The sequence below is a fragment of the Gekko japonicus genome, unplaced genomic scaffold (assembly GCF_001447785.1).
Source record: "Gekko japonicus isolate JY-2015 unplaced genomic scaffold, Gekko_japonicus_V1.1 scaffold31, whole genome shotgun sequence".
Lineage (NCBI taxonomy): Eukaryota > Metazoa > Chordata > Lepidosauria > Squamata > Gekkonidae > Gekko > Gekko japonicus.
In genome coordinates, this window is record NW_015161404.1 from 381046 (window position 1) to 406877 (window position 25832).

The following is a 25832-nucleotide window of genomic DNA, read 5'->3' on the forward strand; positions in this document are numbered from 1 at the left end:
AGATAAGCACCGCAACCCTAGAGTCGGATTCGACTGGCTTTCGAGCAAGGGAACCTTTACCTTTACCTTTGTATTGTACTCACACCTTTATCTATTGGCTTTTTCTATGTTTATGGCATGTACTTTACATAAGGATGATTATTAAGAAATCTGCACTATAAACATTATAAGGAGTACAACCAAGTGTGTTAAAGTCACATAACGGTGGTTTTCTTTGGTGAGCTTATATTGTTTTTCCCATTGTCCTAGTTAGAGTCTGGAGAATCCATTACTACTCTTTAATCAATATCACCTGGTGTATTTACCCACATTCATGACTATAATTTGAATTCAGTAGCATACATTACCCTGTTTAACTTTATTAAACTTGTGGTAAGCACACAAATATACATCTAAACCAGAAGATTTTTCTTACCATCAAGATAAATGTCACTCCCTAATTCAGCATCAACCCAGAACATGGAGGCAACAGCACCTAGCAAATAAAATATAGGATATTTATAAGTCATATCAAGCAAATTTTTAAAACAATCAGTTACAATGTTGCAATTTTCGATGTTCTTGAAATTTAAAACAAAAGCAAAAAACAGGAATCCTACAGATATATTTAGCTGTTTACCATGAGAAAATGGGGAAAATACTTGACTTGTATTGTCTATACTGAAAACTTCTGGCAAATGCTACAGGCACACTGTTACTGCACTGAAAACAGCCCCAGTTTCAACAGGAGTGAAACTTTTGGGATTAATCCCAAGGATCTCACTAAAGTTCCACACAGAATTAAATCCACCCATCAGTATGAGAAGAAAATTCATTTGCTAGCATTTTTAAGCAACACAGACACTATACTATTTATCATAATTACAATACCTAAAACTACATTGGAGTAAATCTTTCAAAAGAACGATCATGAAAAAAATACTGTGAGATAATTATAATATTTTATTTGCTTTCTAGCGGTAGTCTTTACCTTCAATTGATGCAGAAAAAAATAATACTGTTATCACTGAAAAGTAATACAAAAGCCAAGCTTCTGCAGGATGTTATATTTTGAAAAATAAGAAAATTAGTTTTGACATGAGCTGATTTAACATGTACAAATACCACAACAAGAAGGATGTGAGAAACTGGCAGCTATTAAAGTATTTTATTTTTCAAAGGCTCACAAATCTCATTGATGTCTGGGCTGTCCAAAAGAATGACATCCATAGGCAAAAACAATGATAACTGCAGCCGTTCCGATGTCTGAAACTGTCTACCTGAACTGACAAGATGTGATTTCCCAAGCACTGCTGGGTGTCAAAACAGAAATACCTGTCAGCTGTTTATAGTGATTACTCATGCAAGATATAGAAAAGGCCACAAAATCTAATCGTTTCAAGGCATTTATTGATTCTGCCCACCCACCCCCCAAAGAAATGCCTTAATAGTTTTTCAAGTTAACTGAAATAGGACTGGTGTGTAACACTCCTTTCTTTTAAAGAAAATTACTTTACCATGACAATTATTTAGCTTTGAACCGGAGAGCATCAGTCTCCTTAACAGGAAACAACTGAATTGCCAAAAGGAATTCTCCTCACCTCTTAGCCAACAGAAATTTAATTAAAAGGATCCAGGAAATATTTTTAGACAGCTTTTGTTCATTGAACTCTATGTGTTGGTTTTATTATTTATAAGCATATTATTATTATTATTAAAAAAAAAAATTATTATTATTATTATTATTATTATTATTATTATTATGCATATCCAATGGCAATTTAACTGTATTATAACAGGCTGATTGCACTTAAGTAGAGATTAAATTTCTGGAAATATTGATTACCCCTCCAAAAAAAAAACAAGAAAAAAATTGGAAAAATTATGTGATACTTCCTTAACAAACCTACACTCGTTTTACTGCTTTTAACAACATTATAACTTAGCTAGCATATTTAACAATACTACTTGACATATTTATGAATTTGAAAAATATTCATGTCAAACAGCGCAAGAAGAGATACACTGTTTTAAGTCCATTGAAGTCAACGCATCTAGAATGATGTAATTCTGGTTTTTTCACAAGCAATATTATCAATACATTCAATATTTATCACTCCTCATGTGGTGATAGCCTTGAGCAAAACACTCAGTATTAAGGAGAGCTGCAAACTGCTGCATCTTATGTTACGTAGCACATATATCTTTAGGTTTTTCCATTTGACAGACAAGAAACAACAAAAGTTGAAAACAGAAAACACAAATTGTTGTGGTAAACAGTCCCATACAGTCACAATAGGATCAACAGCATATCTGGACATTAAGACATTTTACAACATTGAAAACTATGAAGTCTTCAACACATTATATTATACACATTATAGCATAGTAATCGTGGGAAAAAGTAATTGCATATTGGAGTTATTCTCTAACTACACTATAGATTATTCTACAAAAAAATCTTCATGCTATGTGTTTCCAGTGACTAACACTTTGTCTTTAAAAGCATTTAAATCATCACAAAAGAAATATTTCATAAGTATTTTCCACTGCCCAAATTTTCAGGAAAGTGGGAGGAAAATGTAGCTACAAAATAGACTAGATATGACGTTGAAAATATAAAATGATAAATATAAATTTCCCCCATCAGAAGTATATATCATTGTATTGTTGTTGTTCAGTCGCACAGTCGAGTCAGACTCTTTGCAACCCCATGGACCAGATCACACCGGCCTTCTGGTTTTCCGTCGTGCTCTGAAGTTCACTCAATCTCATGTTCGTTGCATCTATGACACTGTCTAACCATCTCATCCTTTGCCATTCCCGTCTTCTTTGACCTTCAATCTTTCCCAGCATCAGGGTCTTCTCCAGTGAGTGCTCCCTTCTCATTTGGTGGCTGTCACACTCCGAGTCGGCCCCTGATCTTGAAACCGCGGAAGCCGTATTGTAGGTATGGGAGGAAACGAGCGCCTCAGATTGAGAAGGGCTGGGGTTACATCACACCCAGCTGCCTTCCCCAGACCGACCTCTTTTCGCTCTCTCTGTTGCCTCCGAGGTCGCCCTCAATTCCTCCCTGGCACTCTTCCGTTTCCACCTTTATATAGTCCCTCTCCCCCCTCTGGACCATTCCCTTCTGGTGATTACTAATCCGATAGGCTACATCACCTGCCCTTCACCGTGATCTCCTATCCCCTGTTACTTCCTGTTCCTTAGTCCTACCTCCCTGTATAACTAAGGATGTTTGGGTGAAGGAGAAACTACTTCTGGTGTGTGTGAAGGGCCAACGCCGGCGTCCCCGACTCCAGCACTTCTCAGGGGTAAGGGTGGAACCTGCCACCTGTCTCGCTCTCGCAACCACACTCTCCCCTCTTCGCGTCTCAGCCCATTCCCAACGTGCCCCTTGCCATTCCGTTCCCCCAACCTCTATCGATCCGGATTTCTCCCGCCAGGGTGGTAGCTGAGGGAGGGGTTTGGGGTATCGGGAGGTTCCCAGCCCACCATTCATCATGGGGATTTGCGGGGAGCTTGGCGCAGGTGGTGCCTGTACGGCCGCGGAGGAGCCCGCGGCAGGACAGTGGCCAAAGTATTTGAGCTTCAGTTTCATTATCTGGCCTTCCAGGGAACAGTCAGGGTTGATTTCTTTTAGGATTGACTGATTTGATCTTCTTCCAGTCCAAGGGACTCTCAAGAGTCTTCTCCAGCACCATAGTTCAAAAGAATCTATTCTTCGGCGCTCAGCCTTCCTTATAGTCCAACTCTCGCAGCCATACATGACTACTGGGAATACCATTGCTTTGACCATGCGGACTTTTGTTGGCAGGGAGATGTCTCTACTTTTTATCATGCTGTTTAGGTTCGCCATCGCTTTCCTCCCAAGGAGCAGGTGTCTTTTAATTTCATGGCTGCTGTCACAGTCTGTGGTGATCTGGGATCCCAGGAACGTAAAGTCTGTCACTACTTCCACGACTTCCCCTTCTATTTGCCAAGGAGTGATGCGGCTGGATGCCATGATCTTAGTTTTTTTGATGTTGAGCTTCAAGCCCACTTTTGCGCTCTCCTCTTTTATCCTGAGCAAGAGGCTCTTGAGGTCCTCTTCACTTTCTGCCATTAGAGTGGTATCGTCTGCATATCTGAGGTTGATCTTTTTCCCAGCAATCTCCATTCCCACTTGTGATTCATCCAGGCCAGCATTTCACATGATGTACTCTGCATATATATTAAATAAGCAAGGTGACAATATACATCCTTGTCGTACTCCTTTTCCTATGCTGAACCAATCAGTTGTTCCATATCCGGTTCTAACTGTCGCTTCTTGGCCCTTATACAGGTTTCTCAAGAGACATGTGAGGTGGTCTGGTACTCCCATCTCTTTAAGGACCTGCCATAGTTTGTTGTGATCCACACAGTCAAAAGCTTTAGCATAGTCAATGAAGCAGAAGTAGATATTTTTCTGGTACTCTCTTGCTTTCTCCATAATCCAGCGAATGTTGGCAATTTGATCTCTAGTTCCTCTACCTCTTCGAAACCCAGCTTGTACTTCTGGCAGTTCTCTATCCACGTACTGTTGAAGCCTAGCTTGTAGGATCTTGAGCATGACCTTGCTAGCGTGTGATATGAGTGCAATTGTGCGATAGTTTGAACATTCCTTGGCATTGCCCTTCTTTGGGATTGGAATGTATACTGACCTTTTCCAATCCTGTGGCCACTGTTGCGTTATCCAAATTTGCTGGCAAATGGAGTGCAGAACTTTAACAGCATCATCTTCTAAGACTTTGAATAGCTCAACTGGAATACCATCACCTCCACTAGCTTTGTTGTTAGCAATGCTTTCTAAGGCCCATTTAACTTCACATTCCAGGATGTCTGGCTCGAGGTCAGTGATTATACCGTCGTGGTTGTCAAGGACATCGAGGTCTTTCTTGTATAGTTCTTCTGTGTATTCTTGCCATCTTTTCCTAATCTCTTCTGCTTCTGTTAGGTCCCTACCGTTTTTGTCCTTTATCATGGCCAGCTTTGCATGGAACGCTCCCTTGATTTCTCCAACTTTCTTGAAGAGATCTCTAGTCCTTCCCATTCTATTGTTTTCTTCTATTACTTTGCACTGTTCATTCAGGAAGGCCTCCTTATCTCTCCTTGCTGTTCTCTGGAAATCTGCGTTCAGTTGGGTAAATCTTTCCTTTTCGCCTTTGCCTTTCGCTTTCCTTCTTTCCTCTGCTATTTGTAAAGCCTCATCAGAAAGCCACTTTGCTTTCTTACATTTCTTTTTCTTTGGGATGGTGGTGATTGCTGCCTCCTGTACAATGTCACGAACCTCCGTCCATAGTTCTTCAGGCACTCTATCTATCAAATCCAGACCCTTGAATCTATTCTTCACCTCTACTGTATATTCATCAGGGATGTGATCTAGGTCAAACCTGAATGGCCTCATGGTTTTCCCGATTTTCTTCAGTTTAAGTCTGAATTTTGCAATGAGTAGCTCATGATCTGAACCACAGTCAGCTCCAGGTCTTGTTTTTACTGACTGGATAGAGCTTCTCCATCTTTGACTGCAAATTATATAGTCAATCTGATTTCGGTGTTGCCCATCTGGTGATGTCCATGTGTAGAGTCGCCTCTTAGGTTGTTGGAAAAGGGTGTTCGCTATGACCAGTGTGTTCTCTTGACAAAACTCTGTTAACCTTTGCCCTGCTTCATTTTGCTTTCCAAGGCCAAACTTGTCTGTTATTCCAGTTACCTTTTCACTTCCTACTTTAGCATTCCAGTCCCCTATGATGATGAGGACATCATTTTTTGGTGTTAGTTCTAGGAGGTGTTGTAGGTCTTCATAGAACCGGTCCACTTCAGCCTCTTCTGCATCAGTGGTTGGGGCATACACTTGAATTACTGTGATGTTGAATGGTTTGCCTTGGAATCGGACAGAAATCATTCTGTCATTTTTGAGATTGTATCCCAGTACTGCCTTTTGCACTCTCTTGTTGACTATAAAGGCCACACCATTTTTTCTACGAGATTCCTGGCCACAGTAGTAGATATAATGGTCTTCTGAGTTAAATTCGCCCATTCCTGTCCACTTTAGTTCACTGATTCCTAGGATATCGATGTTCAGTCTTGCCATCTCATTTTTGACCACGTCAAGCTTACCTTGATTCATAGATCTTACATTCCAGGTTCCTATGTAGTATTGTTCTTTGCAGCATTGGACTTTCCTTTCACCATCAGACACATCCACAACTGAGCGTCCTTTCGGCTTTGGCCCAGCCGCTTCACTCTTTCTGGGGTTACTTGTACTTGTCCTCTGCTCTTCCTCAGTAGCATATTGGACACCTTCCGACCTGAGGGGCTCATCTTCCGGCGTCATATCTTTTAGCCTTTTGATACTGTCCATGGGGTTTTCTTGGCAAAAATACTGGAGTGGGTTGCCATTTCCTTCTCCAGGTGGATCACGCTTGGTCTGAGTTCTCTGCTGTGGCCTGTCCGTCTTGGGTGGCCCTTCACGGCATAGCCCACAGCTTCATTGAACTGCACAAGCCCCCTCGCCACGACAAGGCAGTGATCCATGAGGGGGAAAATTGGCCATAATGAGTACCAAATAACCAAAAGGTTAGATTTATGTTTTAGTCAGAGTCTTGATGTAGAAATCTGAAAACTTACACTACACAGGAACAGGTATATCCTTAAGCCAAATAGATATTTACCAGCTAGCAAATATGAGTTGTAATTGTCTGCATATGCACCCACGTTTTGCAACTGGGGAATGTTACTGTTTTAGTTATGAATATTGCTGAAGTCTGAGTTCTATCTTCCAGCTACTTACAACTTATTTACCTAGTATTGTTCAATGCTCCACAGCAAATCAAAGCAACAGGTGGAGAACTGTCTGTTTCTATTCTTCTAGTCTTTGAACCTTTGTGGTATGGATTATGTTAGATATTTATAAAATGTCACAGCATTCTGTAGGAGGCATTGCCCCCCCCCCCCACCCTTCAGGCTTTGCCCCCCATAATGCAGGAGAAGCGGCTTGAACGAGACAGTCTTGTACAATCAAAACAGCATGCTTTGTGGAAAATAAAAACATGATTAGATGACCGCTGTGTGTCTATTTTGCTTCTTTAAGAGCTACCAACATTTCACTGTGGGGAAGAGTAGTGGATGTGACGTGGTTTAGGTCAAATATAGTTCACATTCCACTGTTAGGTCAGTGTTGCTTTTTTAATATGTCTGTATCCTGTTTGTGGTTTTGTTTTCTTTTTTAAAAAATGTATTATGTTGGTCCAATTCCCCTTCTCCATTCCTCCCTCCAAGCATACTGTTACACTTCTTGTTCTTTCTCATAAAAAGTTCATTTCATAAAGGCTTACTCATGCAGTCTTCTTTGGAAGTCATTTCATTAATTTCTTGACCTCCTTATCTCTCCTTGCTGTTCTCTGGAAATCTGCATTCAGTTGGGTAAATCTTTCCTTTTCGCCTTTGCCTTTCGCTTTCCTTCTTTCCTCTGCTATTTGTAAAGCCTCATCAGAAAGCCACTTTGCTTTCTTGCATTTCTTTTTCTTTGGGATGGTGGTGATTGCTGCCTCCTGTACAATGTCACGAACCTCCGTCCATAGTTCTTCAGGCACTCTATCAAATCTATGCCCTTGAATCTATTCGTCACCTTTACTGTATATTCATCAGGGATGCGATCTAGGTCAAACCTGAATGGCCTCGTGGTTTTCCCAATTTTCTTCAGTTTAAGTCTGAATTTTGCAATGAGTAGCTCATGATCTGAACCACAGTCAGCTCCAGGTCTTGCTTTTATTGACTGGATAGAGCTTCTCCATCTTTGACTGCAAATTATATAGTCAATCTGATTTTGGTGTTGCCCATCTGGTGATGTCCATGTGTAGAGTCCCCTCTTTGGTTGTTGGAAAAGGGTGTTTGCTATGACCAGTGTGTTCTCTTGACAAAACTCTGTTAACCTTTGCCCTGCTTCATTTTGCTTTCCAAGGCCAAACTTGTCTGTTATTCCGGTTACCTTTTGACTTCCTACTTTAGCATTCCAGTCCCCTATGATGATGAGGACATCATTTTTTGGTGTTAGTTGTAGGAGGTGTTGTAGGTCTTCATAGAACCGGTCCACTTCAGCCTCTTCTGCATCAGTGGTTGGGGCACAGACTTGGATTACTGTGATGTTGAGTGGTTTGCCTTGGAATCAGACCGAAATCATTCTGTCATTTTTGAGATTGTATCCTACTCCTGACTTTTGCACTCTCTTGTTGACTATAAAGGCCACACCATTTGTATGCTATAGACAAAGTCCCAAAAATGTTTCAATCTAACGAAGGGGGTGTTGGGGAGAAATATTTTGTGTCTTTTATACATTGTTATATATAATCATACATATAATTATGTTAGGTAACCCTTTTCTCCCTTTCTGTACCTTTTATACTTTCCCCCCCTATACGTACATTATATAAGTAATGTCATACCCCTAATTATACCTACCTGGATCAGCCAAACCAGTTGTCTCTAGCAGAATATAGTCAAACTTTCCTTTCTTATGCATTAGATTCTCAATAGCCTTCAAGCCATTGTCCCTGTATAAAAGAGAAACATGCTTTAAAATTACAAAGATGGGTTGGAACCTGCACGAGGACTGTAAATCTTTCCCCAACAGTCATTTCTGACTGTGGGACAGTCGATTCCTGAGGTTGCAGGACCTGTATGGAATGACAGCCATGTGAGTTGATGGCCTGCAGTGAGGAGAGGGAAGGGGGAAGAAGTCACTCCCTTCTTCCTCTTCTGTTCAGCAGAGGTCTGCTGTTGGAAGCGGCAAGAAGGGCAGCTTTGTTCCCTTTCCCTCCCCACTACAGCCTCCCAACTTACTTGATCATTAGTCTACGTGGCCGCCATGACCCTGGGAGTACCTCTTCCAAGAGTAAGAAAGGATGAGGGGCAGTGAACAGAGAAGATCCATGATGGCACCTTCCACAGAGGTATCACTGGATCCAACCAGCTTTGTTTTTTATTTATATGTTGGCAATATCCCAGACAAACTCAATCACACACAAACTTTTAAAATCCCTATACCAAAAGGTTACATGGCAATATTTACATGCATATTAGTGTTTTTTTATTGACTTCCCCTCTAACTTTGAACCACAAACCTTTTTGAACAGAATTCAATTTTAAGATTCTGCTTCCATAAGACCAATACAATCTCTGTTTTCTTGCATCTTCTCCAGAATATTCATTTCAATTATAATCAAAAGAAAGGTCATTTTTCAATGGTAATCCTAAGGAAGATGATGCAACTTCAGATCCCCAAATGACTTAATTTCATCCAACACATTATGCAAAGTTTTTACTGAGCTAGCCAACCAGTCATTTTCACCATCATCACCACCACCTCTACCACGACGACAACAGAAAACACATTCAAAGTAAATGTTTCTTTGTTTTCTTTTTCTAATTTTTGTTATATTTATTGGCCTCTGCCAGGATGATCCGGCAAAATGGAAACCATGATAATTAATGTACAAAGGCCAGTTTTACATTTTAAAAAATTACTTACTTTACAGAACAGCAGAGGCAACCGTTTCTGAGCTCCAGCCATTCTTCATAGAGTTCTCCACCTTGACTTACAGCCAAAGATTTTTCCAATGCACTTCCTGAAAACAAGAATGTAACAGTAAAACTCAGTCTTATACTAGGAATTTCATTGATAAAAAAGGGTGTGCGTGTTTAGATTAGACCGTTTATGCTCCACAGGTGTGATGTAGTCAAAAGAGCTCATCAACTGATCTTCAAGAGAATCAGATCCCTTTCAATTCAAGACTTTATACCTTTAGCTGAATTTCCAGGGCAGGCTGAATAGTTCTTAGCCTAAGACCAAACTCTGCTTCAAGCACAGAACTTTGTAGCTAACACCTGTATTTCAGTCATTACAATTTGCTGACAAGAACTAACTGACATCAAGAACTAACAGACAAAAGAGGCATGTTTACTTCATTTATACTTCCCAATGGAGACTCAAAGCCGCTTTCAACATCATCCTCTCCATTTTACTCTCACAATAACCAGGCAAGGTGGGTTAGGCTGAGAACATGTGACTGGCTGAAGGTCTCCCAGCAAGCTTCCATGCCAGAGTGGGGATTCAAACCTGGGTCTCCCAGATCCTAGTCCTACTAGACAGAAGGATAACTTTGGTAATGCTTGATTTTGCTTCTCATTTTGTAGGAAAAACCCAGTCTGGATTAGGATGCCCGACAAAAACGTAAACCCTAACACAGACAACTGGAAAATTCAGCAGTGCATCCTTACAAGTACAGTTTTGCAAAAACAGCCTCCCAGATGAGGACTGAGACATAATCTAAGCAAACAGCACCAAATCAGTCACATACCAAAGAACACACAGTTGCTTTGTTGGTGTCCTCCAATAGCCATTATATAGAAGTAGAAACTGGTGTTTGATACTCTTAAGACTGGGGAGCTTTTGGCTACCTTTTGGAAAAACTGTGGCTACTGTATACACATAGAGAGCAAGAATGCCATTCCTCCTGCCTCTCTTCGTACACATGCTAAGAACTGCATCAGGTAAGAGTCACTCTGAGGGAGGGAATTAAGAACATAAGAGAAGCCAGTGTTGGATCAGGCCAATAGCCCACCCAGTCCAACACTCTGTCACACAGTGGCCAAAAATACCAGGTGCCATCAGGAGGTCCAGCAGTGGGGCCAGGACACCAGAAGCCCTCCCACTGTTGACCCCCCCCCCAAGCACCAAGAAGACAGAGCATCACTTGCCCCAGAGTCCCTAGCTATACCTTGTGGCTAATAGCCACTGATGGACCTCTGCTCCATATGCTTATCTAATTCCCTCTTGAAGCCGTCCATGCTTGTAGCTGCCACCACCTCCTGTGGCAGTGAATTCCATGTGTTAATCACTCTTTGGGTGAAGAAGTACTTCCTTTTATCTGTTCTAACCTGACTGCTCAGCGATTTTATTTGAGTGCCCACGAGTACTTGTATTGTGAGAAAGGGAGAAAAGTACTTCTTTCTCTTCCTGCTCTATCCCATGCATAATCTTATAAATCTTGATCATGTCACCCCTCAGCCGTCGTTTCTCCAAGCTAAAGAGCCCCAAGCACTTTAACCTTTCTTCATAGGGAAAGTGTTCCAACCCTTTTATCATTCTAGTTGCCCTTTTCTGCACTTTTCCCAATGCTATAAGATCCTTTTTGAGGTGTGGTGACCAGAACTGCACACAGTATTCCAAATGAGGTGGCACTATTGATTTATATAGGGTCATTATGATATTGGCTGATCTGTTTTCAATACCCTTCCTAATAAACCCCAGCATAGCATTGGCCTTTTTCATTGCAGTCGCACACTGTCTCGACATCTTCAGTGAGTTATCTACTACAATTCCAAGATCTCTCTCTTGGTCAGTCTCTGCCAGTTCGGACCCCATCAATGTGTATTTATATTTAGGATTTTTGGCTCCAATGTGCATCACATTGCACTTGGCCACACTGAACCCCATTTGCCACATTGACACCCACTCGCCCATCCTCAATAGATCCCTCTGGAGTGCCTCACAATCCTCCCTGGTTTTCATCACCCTGAACAACTTTGTATCATCCGCAAATTTAGCCACTTCACTGCTTACTCCCAACTCCAAATCATTAATGAACAAGTTAAAAAGCATCGGACTGAGTACTGATCCCTGTGGTACTGCACTGCTTACCACCCTCCACTGAGAAAATTTCCTATTTATACTCACTCTCTGTTGCCTATTAATTAGCCAGTTTTTGACCCACAAAAGGACTTGCCCTTTTATCCTGTGATTTTTTATTCTTCCATGGCTCTGAACCTAGGCTTACTCTTCACTATACTAGGCTTACTCTTCACCTCTGAGTACTTGGTTGATGTTTTCCATCCATGGCTCTCTTGGCCTTCTACCTAACATCCTAGTCTTGACACTGGTAAGATAATAATGCTGCTCCTCTTTTCCTGTCAGATGACTCCAATATCATGTGACATCCAATCCATTTGGTGCAGCTCGGTGGGCCCTGGGCTGAAGATCACTAGAACAAAGTTTGAGTCCACTCCCTTAAAACCAACAAAGTTTAATTCTGGGTATAAACTATAGTGTTGCTCATTCAGGTTTTTTTGTTTTTACGTTTCTGTTTTTACATACCTTCACCAAACTCATTCAGGATAACAGCTATTCTCTTGTTATGTTGTTCTGTCAGAATATAGTTGAGAAGAGTGGTTTTTCCTGCTCCTAAAAAAATGAACTTCATTTGCTAAATAATTCATTATGCTATATAAAAAGGAACAAATAATTTTGAGAAATATATAAGTAAGAACACATTTTCAAACTGTATTTTTAGGATTTTCTTAGCATATTGAACCATTCACAATTATTGCATTTTACATTGCAACGAACCCTGTGTTACTCCTCAAAGTTTTGAGACACCACGTGTTTTCCAGTGACACAAATATTGTTTATGAAGTATTTATATGTCTTTTAGTTTTATTATGTGATTTGAACATCCAGTGCTTTTATTGTTGTTATTCTATCAGTATGAATGTCTGTATTATAATACAAAGCGAGACTAGTTCATTCAATTATAAAGAATGACTGAAAAGGTAAAGGTTCCCTTGCTCGAAAGCCAGTCGAATCCGACTCTAGGGTTGCGGGGTTCATATCCGTTTCAAAGCCGAAGAGCCAGCGCTGTCCAAAGACGTTTCCGTGGTCATGTGGCTGGCATGACTAAACACTAGACTAAATTAATTTAATTATGCATAATGAACTAAACAAACAACTCTCATGATTTTCTTTCGGCTTTCAACTTTATGGTGAGTTTAAAAACAACAGAAGACAGTAAAACACTAGAAGTAGTATGACAGCACATCTTATTAGCTATGTGAAACAAGATCAACTTCAAAACAAGAAAACAAATTATAATGCACTTGGAGCATACTCCCCTACCAAAAAGTGTTTAATCACCAGCATTATATCCAGTTCTGAACCAGTTGTAAGATGTAGAGCATTTTGTGTTTTTCAGGACAGGAAACCATGCCCTATTTATTTTTAAACTCTCTTCTTTCCTTGTCCAGCCTTTCAGTGTCTTGGAATAAGATATTATGTCCTGTTTGAGTTAGGCTATGTTCTGCCACTGCTGATTTTTCAGGTTGGCCCAGTCTGCAGTGTCTTTCATGTTCTTTTATTCTTGTCTGAATGCTACGCTGTGTGGTCCCAATGTAAACCTGTCCACAACTGCAGTGCACAATTTACAATAGCACTACAGATAAGATTAGAATTTCAACAGCCTACCCATATGCAAAGGAACCTCCTCAGGAAAGCTCCTCCATTAGCATGTCACAGCCTCGGAAACTCCTACAAGATAATGATGCAGCCCTACCCCACTTTCCTGAGTAGATACAAATTACCTGCCTACCATTTTTCTTCTCACCTTGACACAGAGAGTACTCCATCTTTCTATGTTATACCTCTGAGGATGCCAGTCACAGCTGCTGGCGAAACGTCAGGTCCTACAATCCCAAGACCACAGCCATACAGCCCAGAAAATATACAACAACTAAGGAACAGAGTTACTTTGATGCTTATAGTGACCATTTATGATTACAACATTACCTAAATATCCAGTGATAATAGTAACAGGAATCTTATCAGCCTCACTGAGTTGAACATCTCTCCTTGCACTGTCCTTAATTTCCTGCTCCTTTATGGGAATCAATTCTGGGCAATCCTCTTCTTCATCCATAAAGGAGTCTTCCATTTTTGAGCTACCTGCCAACCCAAAGCAAACAGTTAAAAATATGTTTGGAAGAACACAGAACTTAATGAGGAAACATTATAAGCAGGGTATAAATGGGAGGACGGCAAATAGGAGACTCTGAAAACCTATCTCAGACATACATGTATGGCAATCCAATATATCCATGTGTTCGGGATAGGACACTGGATTCAAGAGCAGACTTAGATCTCAGGGCCAATTTTCAGTTTCTGGGATCACTAAAAGCAGGATTTGGCATCCCGAAATGCTCCCTTATCCTTCCTGTCCTTTTACTGAATAGCCGCCACTTACTCCTGTGGTAAGTAGTAAAATACAATGATTTTCAGTGAGGACAAAACGTTCCCCTCCATCCTTGATACTAACTAACAGGGATCCCACTTACATTCCACCACTAGGGACAGGTAGGTAGTCATTCATCATAGTCTGGACAGTGCCACAATGAACAAAATCTACTAAGAGAAACGTGATGAGGTGTAAAGGTCAAAATATGGTTATAACTAGGGCTGCCATCTTTTCTTGTTACATCAGGCTGTTCACCACCATTAACAACAATTTGAGAGGCACCCACTCAGCAAATCTGGTTTTGCATAAAGTAGAAATACAGCAATTGGAAAAGTAGACATTTACATCGAGGAACACCAGGCCCCCTTAATAGGGAAACTGTTGGCTTTCAGTTTCTTAATCCGAATTAAGAAATATGTGTCAGAAACTGCAGAGCAAGGAGACTGTAGGAAGTGAGGTGTTTCCTCCTGCCCCGTTTCGTGAGAATGCCGCTATGAACAGGTGATCCAAAGGATTCTTATCCAGGAAAAGAGAAAAGGATTCTGCAGTACTTCGCTGACTTCAAGGCACCATTCTAGGGCTGTGATCCAAAGCATATTTATTTCTTACTCTGGAATAAACGTACACAGAGTCGGGCTACAACTGGCTAACTCCTGCATTAAGGAGTTAAGAGTGATTAGGTGATGTAGGAGAGAAATTCTCAGCACTCTCCAATGTACCGCAACTATTTTCCATTCCACCCACCGAGAAGAACCTACTTGCTTAGCGGCAACGAATCTCACTTCCTCCTGTTCAGGCTCCTGGTACCACGACCTTCCCAAGCGCATGCGCGCCTCACCTTCCGAAGTAAGGAACAGCCTTCCCCGGCCTATTCCGTAGTTGGGATCGTAATGTTACCGTCGGACTCATAGATCTTCCTCCCTCCTCTAATGCGCACCATCCCGCTGCAACGACGCGAATTTAGTGACGCCGGGCTGACATCACTGAAAGGCGGTGCCGCTGAAGAAGCCTTTCTTTTTAAAAGGCCGCAGTTAGAAAACCAACGCTGTCATACGCAGGCGCCAGCTCCCCATTTCTGCCATCAGCCGGTATACGAAGTGGAAGTGCGCCTGCGCACGATTTTCTTCGGGCGACTCTTAGGTTCCCTTGCTCGAAAGCCAGTCGAATCCGACTCTAGGGTTGCGGTGCTCGTCTCCGTTTCAAAGGCGAAGAGCCAGCGCTGTCCGAAGACGTTTCCGTGGTGATGTGGCCGGCATGACTAAACACCAAGGCGCACGGTATGCTGTTACCTTCCCAATGAAGTGGTACCTGTTTATCTACTTGCAATGTCTTGCTTTCGAACTGCTAGGTTGGCAGGAGCTGGAGCCTGGAACTAGAGACGGGAGCTCACAGTAACTCAAAACCAAGAAATAAGGACGAGAGGGGAAGAATGAGCTGTCGACCCATAACTCTATTACCCAGGGAAGCACGCAGATGCCTGAGGTCATTGCCGTCTTTGTCCATCGCCCTCTACACCAACAACGTCTTTACTGTAATAAAGCACGGCTTTAAATCAATGGATTACAAAAATAACAGTTGTTTAATCATACGAGTTTAAATCGAGCATCTAATAAGAAACTGTTTACATAATAAAATCGATATATCAAAATTGAATGTTAATAAAAATCACTATTGTAAAGAAACACAAGCTTCGTCTGTGGCTAGGGTTGCTTTGCCAGCTCTGGGGACTGGGTGAAAGTCGGATGTAGATCATGTTAAATGGATCTTCATCTCACCTGCCCACCCCCACCCCCGTTTTACCGTCTTGGACTGTTAAGCAAGACTTTTAACAAATGGTCGGCTGTAATCCATGGCTCCAGCAAGGGAAAGCTATGTAGGAGACATAGAATACAAGAAAGAATGAACAAACTATTTCTCTCCTGGTTAGTTTTTGCTGCAGTGACCTTATCTGGGTGACAAACTTCACCCGTATTTCCCTCTCTGCTTAAAAAAAGTTTCCTCCTTACAGAAGCAAAAGAGGTAACTGCTATCCTATGCACACTTTCCCGGGGAAAAGACCCTGTTGAGCATAGTGGCACTTATAAGTAGATATGCACAGGGCTGTGCAAGCCTAGATATAGAAACGGCATCATGTTGGAGTTGGAACTTCTAAATGCCTTCTCAGTGTTGTTTAACACTATTAATCAACACAGAGATTATCGGCATGGAGCCAGGACTGGCTGTATCACTTAGGCCCCGGTCACATGGCAAAGTTGCCGCGGGATAGGCACGGATGGTGGGTGGATTATCCAGGCGCGATCACACCCCAACATCTGGGAAGTGGAGCATACCGTGGCTTACCGCTGACAATGCACGTTAAAAAACTAGTACCTCCAAGGTACTAGTAAACGTTTGCCACGGGCTGCCTCCAGACGCCCGTGGTTTGATTGTGCTGGCGCGCGGCATTCCCCTCTGGTCCCTCATTTACCCGCCGGCGCTGAGGGAAGGACCCGTGGTGTGCCGCCGGCGCATCTGATTGCGTAATCGCTGTTCTTACAGGGACTACTGTAAGCTCTTGGAGGATTGGCTACATTAGGGGTGTGTTGCCTAATATGCAAAGGAGTTCCTGTTACAAAAAGAGCCCTGATGTCTTGGCATTACATTTTATGACACACATGGCCCGGCCCAACAAGGTCTCATTTATGTCAGATCTGGCCCTGATAACAAATGAGTTTGACATCCCGGTTGTAGATGATGTCTTAGTCTATAGTTGTTCAGTCGCACAGTCTATAGACAGCACCACAAAAATCAGTGGTGCCAGCACAATACAAAATGTAGTTCTGAAGCACAGATCATAAAGATTTTTTATATTGTGTCACCCCAAACTCACCATCAAATCACATATCATTTCCAAAGCCCCAAACCACACTACTAAAACAATGGATTAACTGCTTTGTGGTGCCAGCATGGTGCACAAATTTGGTTCTGAAGCATTGATCCTCATGGATCCTCAGGATTTGTACTTTTGGTCACCTCAGATTTATTATCCAATCACCTACCATGTCCATGGCCACAGCTTGTACCACAAAAATCACGGATCCATGACTTTGTGGCATCACCATGACACAAACATGTGGTTCTGAAGCATGGATCCTCAGGATTTTTGCATTGAGTCACCCCAAACTCACCATCATATCACGTATCATGTCCACAGCCACAGATTATACCAGAAAAATCACAGATTCTCTGCTTCATGGCACTGCCACAGTGCAAAATTGTGGTTCCTAGGCATGGATCCTCAGGATCTTTTGTACTGGGTCACCCCAAAGTCACCATCACATATCATGCCCACAGCCACAGCTTGCACAACAAAAGTCACATATCGATCAATTTGTGGAGCTGCCACTGTACAAAAACACAGTTCCAAAGCAAGGATCCTCATGGATCCTCAGGATTTTTGCACTGGGTAACCCAGAACTCACTATCCAATCACATATCATGTCCTTGGCCACAGATTACACCAGAAAAATGACATCCACTGCTTTGTAGCACTGCCATGGTAGAAAAGCATTGCCCTAATGCACAGATCCTCACAATCCGCCGCCACTATTCCACCAATGATATTCCAACCATCTACCCCACATAGTGGGGATAGATGTCGCCCAATAGAGCTAGGGAAACATTCTTCCGGGCGCTCCCGCTGTGAAGAACTTGGCCGCCAGTGTGAGACGTCGCCCATCTTGGATTTTATGTAAATTATCAAAGCACCAAATTTTATGTCAAGATATAGTGTTTTTATTATGCTGTTGTTTGTATGCATATTTTAACTTCGGCATGGCCGTTTGTTAGCTGCCCCGAGCTGTATATTGGATGGGGCGGGATATAAATCCCAAAAATAAATAAATAAATAAATTTTTACATTTGGTCACAATTTTTAAATTTGGATTTATCATCCAATTACATATCATATCCATGGCCACAGGAACCACAAAAATCATGTATCCACAAGTACCAGTTTGATGTAGTGGTTAGGAGTGCAGACTCTATAATCTTGGAGAACTGGGGGTTTGATTCCCCACTACTCCACATGCAGCTTCTGGGTGGCCTTGGGCAAGCCAGTTCCATTAGAGCTGTTTTCTCAAGAGCAGTTCTTTCAGAGCTCTCTCTGCTCCACCTACCTCACAGGATGTCTGTTGTGGGGAGAGGAGGGGAAGGAGATTGTAAGCCGCTCTGAGACTCCGAGCGAAGAGTGGGGTATAAATCCAATCTCCTCCTCCTCCTCTTTTTCTTCCTCTTCCTCTTCTTCCTCCTCTTCTTCCTCTTCCTCTCGTCCTTCTTGCCATGTTGCAAAAACATAGTTCCAAAGTATGGATCCTCATAGATCTTACCCTTGACTAAAGTGAGCGCGCAGCTTCGGGAGGGATGCACATGGAGCGTCGAGGGAGGGGACACCCACCTAGCCAGCCAGATCAGCCAAATCAACCCTGGGAATCAATGGGGTGACATTTGTCGCAGCCAGATCACCCTCACATCCGATCCTCATAGATCTTTAGGATTTTTACATTCGGTTGCCCCAAATGGACTACCAAATTACTGGGGATGTGTGATGTGTGCATATCACAAACATGATGTGTTCCTTGTTCTTAATCATAGACCATGTTCAGCTAAACATTTTGAATAGAGAGAGAGAGTGCGCACAGTGAGCCCACCTGCAGCAGAGGAAGAGGACTCAGCTTGGCAGTGGTGGCCTCACTGCGCCTGTGCCAGCCCAGCCATGTGACCTGCTGTCATGTGACCCGGGCTGGCTCAGTTGGTGCAGGCGCAGTTGGTGCCACCGCCGCCAAGCTGAGTTCTCTTCCTCTGCTGTGGACAGGCTCACTGCTTGCGGCCTGAGTGGCATTTAAAAAGGAGGAACTCAGTCCTCTTCCGTGTTTAAAAGGGAGAGCTGAGTCCTCTTCCTCATCTACTGGCTTCCTCATGAGTCAGGGAGGGGGGAATCTCTGACTCTTTTGCATTTTGCAATTTATTTTTTGCGAATTTATTTTATTTTGCATTTTTAAAAACCTATTTATTTTTCAGCCCAGAAAAAAAATAAAATGAGACTGAAGCTTCCCTGACTGTGCCTGGGCTCATTTTGGAAACCCTAAGCACATCTTAGGAGCTGCGGTGGCTCAAGTGGTTAAGACGCTGAACTGCAGGCTGTGGAAGGTCAGCAGTTCAGCAGTTCGAGACCTGGGTGCCGCATGATGGAGTGAGCTCCCGTCTCTAGTTCCAGCTCCTGCCAACCTAGCAGTTCGAAAGCAAGAAATTGCAAGTAGATAAATAGGTACCACTTCCGTGGGAAGGTAACAGCGTTCCGTGCGCCTTGGTGTTTAGTCATGCCGGCCACATGACCACGGAAACGTCTTCGGACAGCGCTGGCTCTTCGGCTTTGAAACGGAGATGAGCACCGCAACCCTAGAGTCGGATTTGACTGGCTTTCGAACAAGGGACCTTTACCTTTAAGCACATCTTACATTCTAAGTTGTTTTGACTTTTTTAAGAAATTGAATTTTTCCTGTGGGGCAGTGGCCAACTGTGGGGGGCATTGCCCCAAATGGCCTCCTGTGAATATGGGCCTGGTTCCCACAAAAATTCAGACAGCCGTAGAGTGCCTGCCCAAAGGAGAAAAAATTTGGTTCCAAAAGGGGCATTGGCCTTAATGGGCTGCTTCCTCCAAGCCAAATTTAATTTCTTCCCCTGCCAAAGATCCAAAGGGGTCAGCCCTTGATGCCTTAGAAGAAAGGATTCTCCTGTTCCTCCTGCCGCAGTGGTGTCACGGCTGAAGGGGAGCAAACACTCCCCATTTTTAGTCCCTATGCTATTGCAAAGACTGGAGTGCTTTGAATCCAGTGTCTAATACGTTCTTCAACATCTGAATCCAAGACAAGACCTCATAATAGCTTTGGAAAAAACTGTGAGAACAATGTCACCCAGGCACACTCTTCCATCCCTGATGACATTCAGGGTTGCTGGACTGATGTCAGTCTTCTCCAACCAAGCAATTCCCAATTACAGCAGAAGGGTGGCTGAGGTAAAGGTTATCTCCACAATTATCTCCATGTACCAACTCAGACCAAACGTGCCACTTTTTTTGATGGAGTCATCTACCTTCTGGCTCAATCAGAGGGGTTCTATAAACCAGACCCAGGGAGCTTCAGATCACTCTCTACCAGCTGTCTAGCAAAGCACTGAGCTCATCCCATGCAGGTACATCACAGCCAGGCACTCTCTGGTTTTGAGCAAATCCTTCCCTTTCTTTGAAAACTAAAACCAAAGAGCCTCACTTCCCCCAAAGCAAACAGCTAATTCCAGTCTATATGTGTCTCCTTGGTGCAGGAGATGCTTCAGAGGATCCCAAGAGGCATTTGTATCTGCATGGAGCACCCATATGGAGAAGCAGTTGCCTTGGCTGTAGAAGCATACTTTGCTTGGAACCTCTCAACATTCTGTGATTGGGCCTGCCCACCATGGTGGAAACCAGTCTTTCTAAATTCCAGAAGTACTGAAGGCTCAGTAAGGTTGGGAACCCCTGGTAAACCATAGTTACCATACAGATATCTCCCACATGAAGATGTGATACTTCTTCCAAGCAGTTCCTCTTTTTGAATACTGCCAGACAGATGATACCAGCCCCACATACTCCTGGATGTTGCAATTGCATCTGAACCAGCCTGATATAAAAATACCACACGAGCTCCACACACCCCTTTTTACTAGGAACATGATTTTTTTTTTCAGTAGCATGTGCTTGTACCATAGCAATTTGTTTTCTTTCTCTTTCTTCCATTTTATTTTAAGAAATAAAAGTGTTTCTGATTGTTAGTGTGATCATCTGTAATGTTCATGCACAAAAAAAGGAAGGAAGCCAGAGTTACAAAATTAGTTTAGTTCCTCTTTTTGTTCTATAGTTTGGAAATGTTGTTGCAGCACATGAAAGATTTTAGGCTTCACATTTTAAAACGTACAAGCAATCCCATTACTGTGAACAATGAGCTCTATGGATTTTGGTAGGGTTTCTTGATACAAATTTAGTTGAATTAGAAACCATACTAGGATCTTTACTATATTCTTTTGACTAGTTTGTTCAGTCAGTGGGACTGCTGTGGAATTAGTTGCCCTTCACTTGGAGTCTCAGAGCGGCTTACAAACTCCTTTCCCTTCCCCTCCCCACAACAGACACCCTGTGAGGTGGGCGGGGCTGAGAGAACTCTGACACAAACTGCTCTTTTTCAAGGACAGCTGGTGCAAGTGGAGGAGTGGGGAATCAAACCTGGTTCTCCCAGATTAGAGTCCGCACACTTAACCACTACACCAAACTGGCTCTCGTAGTCTGTGACGTATGGCTTTATTGTTTGAATATTGCATAGTGATTCTGGAAAATAGTAAAAAAAAACACAGGGGTTAGACTCCATTTTAATCCATTTCTCCCCGTGTCAGAGTTTATTTTTAATATATGAATCAATCAGAACGGATCTCAAAGCAGTTGATAAGAATAAAACAAAACAGCAATTAATTTAAAATTACAATTAACAGTTGCACCACAAAAGAAGGAACAATAGCAAATATCAGATAAAAAAACTGTACAAACTCACACAATTATCAGATAAGCTCTAACACAAGAGGAACAATAAAATAGGTATGTAGTCAGGGCTGTAGCTGGGATTGCTTTGTGGGGCAATCTTTTTTCTTGTGGGGGACCTATTATGTTTGGGAGTGGAGCCTGAGAAGGATGGGGTTTGGGGAGGGGAGGGACTTCAATGGGGTATAATGCCATAGAGTCCACCTGGAGATCAGGTGGAATGCCAGGGGATCTCCAGCCACCACCTGGAGACTGGCAACCTCAGGAGAGAGACTGGCTTCCCCCATGATCACCCTCCCCCACCATTTTACCTTATGGGAGAGAGATTGGCTTCCCCACCATAACCAACCCCCACCCCACCCACCCCCTTCCATTGACAGTTATGGGAGAGAAAGGGATTGGCTTCCCCACCATCACCAACCTCCCACCCCCCTTCCATGGAGAGTTATGGGAGGGAGAGAGAGATTGGCTTCCTCATCCCCATGCTCTCTTTCCTTCCCCAGCCCCCCTCAACAGCAGAGAGGCAGGGGAAGGAAAGCTGCCCTGCTGCTTCTGGTCAGTTTCCTTCCCCCAGGAACAGCTGTTAGGTTTCACAGCTGATGGGAGGGAGTGAAACTGACCAAAACGGGCAGGGCTGCTTTCCTTTCCTTCCCCAGCTCCCAGCAACTGTGGGGAAGTGGGGGAAGGAAAGGAAAACTGCCCTGCCTTTTCTAGTTTGTTCTACTCCCCTGGGCTGAGCTAAACCTAACAGCTGATCCAGGGGGAGTGAAACTGACCAGAAGCTGCAGGACAGCTTTCCTTTCCTTCCCCAGCCTTGCTGCCCCTGTGGGACTAGGTGCACTGGGGTGGTTGTGTCTGGCATCATCAAATGGTGCGGCAGGGCTCCTGGGTGGTGGGGCTCCACCCCCAAATGTCCCACCATGGCTAGGGGTCTGTATGCAGTCGTTTTGAAAGGGAGTATGTCAACCTGACTTCAAGGGTAACTGAGTTCAAGAGTCCCCTTTATCAGTCACAATCTAAACTGCCAAACTGATGGTCCATGCAGCAGAGGCTGATAATGCCTTAATGTCTGGATAGCATTGCCGACCTTCAGATGGAGCCTCAGTCTCTCCAGAAATTACAACTGATCTCCAGTTCCTCTGGAGAAAATGGCTATTTTGGAGGGTGGATTTTATGATACTATACTCTACTAAGCTCCCTTCCCTCCCCAAACCCCAACCTACTCTGGTTCCACCACCAAAATCTTCAGGAATTTCCCAATGTGGAATAGGCGACCCCAAGGCAGTAGACAGGATTCATACAAAAGAAGATGTTCCCTGAGGAGTGGTATGAAAGTGGCAGAAGTGGTACCTACTGTATTCTGCTTCAAAACCCCTGCTAAAAAATGCTATATTATTCTCACTCTTACTCAAGAGTGACCCAGACCATACAGACTTTTAAAAACCAGATACAACCAGATTTTAAACATCACTGTTTAAACTTAACTCAGAGATGAAAGTGTTGCCTACTGCGCTGTGCTTGTAGGGTCAAATAACTCCCAAAGAACACCAAATAGTATAAATGGAACATGTGTTTCTATAATATGGTATGATGGTGCACCAGGAAGCCACAACCAGATGCAGTTCTTTCGCATATGATGACCACATGCTTGCCCAATATGACTTTCTACTTGATAGTGTTAACAATGGCAAATAAAATATGAACCAATTCTAAATCTGCAAGCAGAAGGGGGGAAACACACAGTGACACATGCACAAAAGACCCACTCTGCAGATGTTTGGGTATACATCAGAAAACTTAAATTTTCAAGCTGGCCTCCTTTCTTGGTATGTTTAGGATTGCAGCCTTAATAGTGGAACTTAATTAAGGGCTGCAAACATACTGGCAGTTGGGGGAACCATACTAAATGGATAATTCTGATTTGATGCATTTAAGATAAGGATTTATTATTGATTGAAATATTTATTAATTGCCTTCTCACAATGTGGTTTGTGAACGCTACATAAGCATTATTCATGTATCAAATTTTTAGTTGCTAGAAAATCGTGACCTGGCTAGGCCAGGCTAGCTTGTTCTCCTCAGAAGCTAAGCAGGGTTGGTCCTGGTTAGTATTTGGATGGGAGACCATCAAGGAAGGCCAGGGTTATGACGTAGAGGCAGGCAATGACAAACCACTTGAAATCTCTTGCCTTTGACCCCTATGGGGTTGCCATGGCATTTTCCACCACCAGAAAATGGGAAAAGGCAGATTTTACATAATGTAAACTTTATTACTAGTAGGGCTTTTTTTGTAGAAAAAGCCCAGCAGGAACTCATTAGCATAATAGGCCATACCCAACAGCAGGAACTCATTAGCATATTAGGCCACACCCTGACAGCACAGCTCATTCGCATATTAGGCCACACTCCCATGTTACCAGAAGTGTGGTCATCCAGCCACACCCACCTATTGTTTTATATTCTCTTTACCTTGTTTGTTGTCAGAACCCAGGGTTTTTTGCATGTTAGGCCACATACCCCTAATGTAGCCAATCCTAATGAGTTTCTGCTGTTGAGTGTGGCCTATTATGCTAATGAGTTACTGCTGGGCGTGGCCAACTTGGGAGCCAGGTGGAACTCCGTTCCTGTGCGTTCCTGCCCCAAAATAGCCCTGATTACTAGTATTGATATTACTACAATATTACTGAACATTTTATATAAGCATTATTCATACAGTTGCAGCGAGTATGTCGTTCACAAGTTACAACTGCAGTTTGAAATACTCCTGCCTAAAATAAAACCAAAATTTGTGTGATTGTCTCGAAACCCACTAGATGGCACTTCAGACCGACAATGCTTTAGGTGGCAGTTCAGACTGACAATGCTTTCTTACATTATGGAGGGCAGGGTTTTATTTTAGGTTTACAATTGCTCCTTTCTATTAGATATTTTGTTTTTCTGGAGAAAATCACCGCACTCCATGGATTAAAGGGTAATAGGAGTTACTTATTCAAGCCTATTTAAAGTGAAACCACTAGCACAGACACATGGGCACTGCAGCTAATTCTAAAGTTAGCATGTTTATTTGTTTAGGTAAAGGTAAAGGTTTCCCTTGCTCTAAAGCCAGTCAAATCCAACTCTAGGGATGCAGTGCTCATCTCTGTTTCCAAGCCGAAGAGCCAGCGCTGTCCGAAGACTTTTTCCATGGTCATGTGGCCGGCATGACTAGATGCCGAAGTGCACGGAACGCTGTTACCTTCCCACTGAAGTGGTCCCTATTTATCTACTTGCAATTGCTTGCTTTTGAACTGCTGGTTTACTCCTTGCCAAAGACTTTGAAGTTACGTGTGTAACTTCGGTTGCTTTTACAGCAACCACAAATACATTTAGTATAGAGTCAGGAAGTCTGTCCATTATGCAAAAGCATCAAGGGGTGCAAGTCTTAATTCCTTTAAGATAGATTTTTTGTTTTTCATATCAGAGCTGTCATGCAAGGTCAGAAGGCTTTGCTTCACCACCCCAAGTTCCCTCAGAACCTGTATCTGAAGAAGTGAGCAGTGACTCACGAAAGCTCATACCCTGCCACATAATTTGTTTGTCTTTAAGGTGCTAGTGGACTCTTGCTCTTTTCTACTGCATCAGAGCCAAGACAGAGAGTGGTGCAGATCAAGGTGAATCATTGAGGGGAAACAGAATAAGGAGCCTCGTGGTTATGCAAATGTCGCTGCAAGTATAATTCTACAGTTTGTTTTTATGTCCAGTCTTTGGCTCATCTGGAGTAAAAGCCACCACAAACAAATCACACAGCTGCTCTTGATGTCTTCTTTTCCCCTCTCAAGTGCATGCAATAATTTGCTCATAACATGTTCAGATTTGTTTTCATGCTCCAGTTTAAATTGGTTTCCATTTGTCTGTTGTCTCTCCCCTCTCCAGCTGCTTTTAGTTGCCCCCCTGAGGCCCAGAAACCGACAGGCAGTCTTTGCAAACTACGGATAATATCTGTCGATCTGTCGCTTACATGCGAGGTGGAACTGCCGCGTCGTGGCCAGCTATTCCTGTGTCCTGCTGGTTCTCCCTCCAGCCAAGAAGGTGAACCCTAACCCGAGAGATGACATGAAACTGGTTTGCTGTCGCTCGGCTGATCAGTTCCCAGGAATGGGTTTTGCTGCCGGCGCCAAGACTTGCTGGCG

The 25832-nt window shown here is 42.9% G+C and overlaps 1 protein-coding gene across 3 annotated transcripts in view; it reads right to left on the bottom strand.

The window, feature by feature from the left end:
• Positions 1 to 15154, bottom strand: part of LOC107122811 (COBW domain-containing protein 2-like) — a 32118-nt gene extending 16964 nt beyond the window's left edge. For 2 of the 3 annotated variants that reach the window (XM_015425956.1, XM_015425969.1), the window contains exons 1-6: positions 14822 to 15154; positions 13619 to 13774; positions 12155 to 12241; positions 9530 to 9626; positions 8461 to 8552; positions 416 to 475 (exon numbers count right to left, since the gene is read on the bottom strand). In XM_015425956.1, coding sequence (XP_015281442.1) covers positions 416 to 475; positions 8461 to 8552; positions 9530 to 9626; positions 12155 to 12241; positions 13619 to 13763 — 481 coding nt within the window. In that variant the 5' untranslated portion in view covers positions 13764 to 13774; positions 14822 to 15154. The remainder of the gene's footprint in view (positions 1 to 415; positions 476 to 8460; positions 8553 to 9529; positions 9627 to 12154; positions 12242 to 13618; positions 13775 to 14821) is intronic. The other variant, XM_015425964.1, reaches the window with a different exon arrangement.
• Positions 15155 to 25832: the final 10678 nt, after the last annotated feature.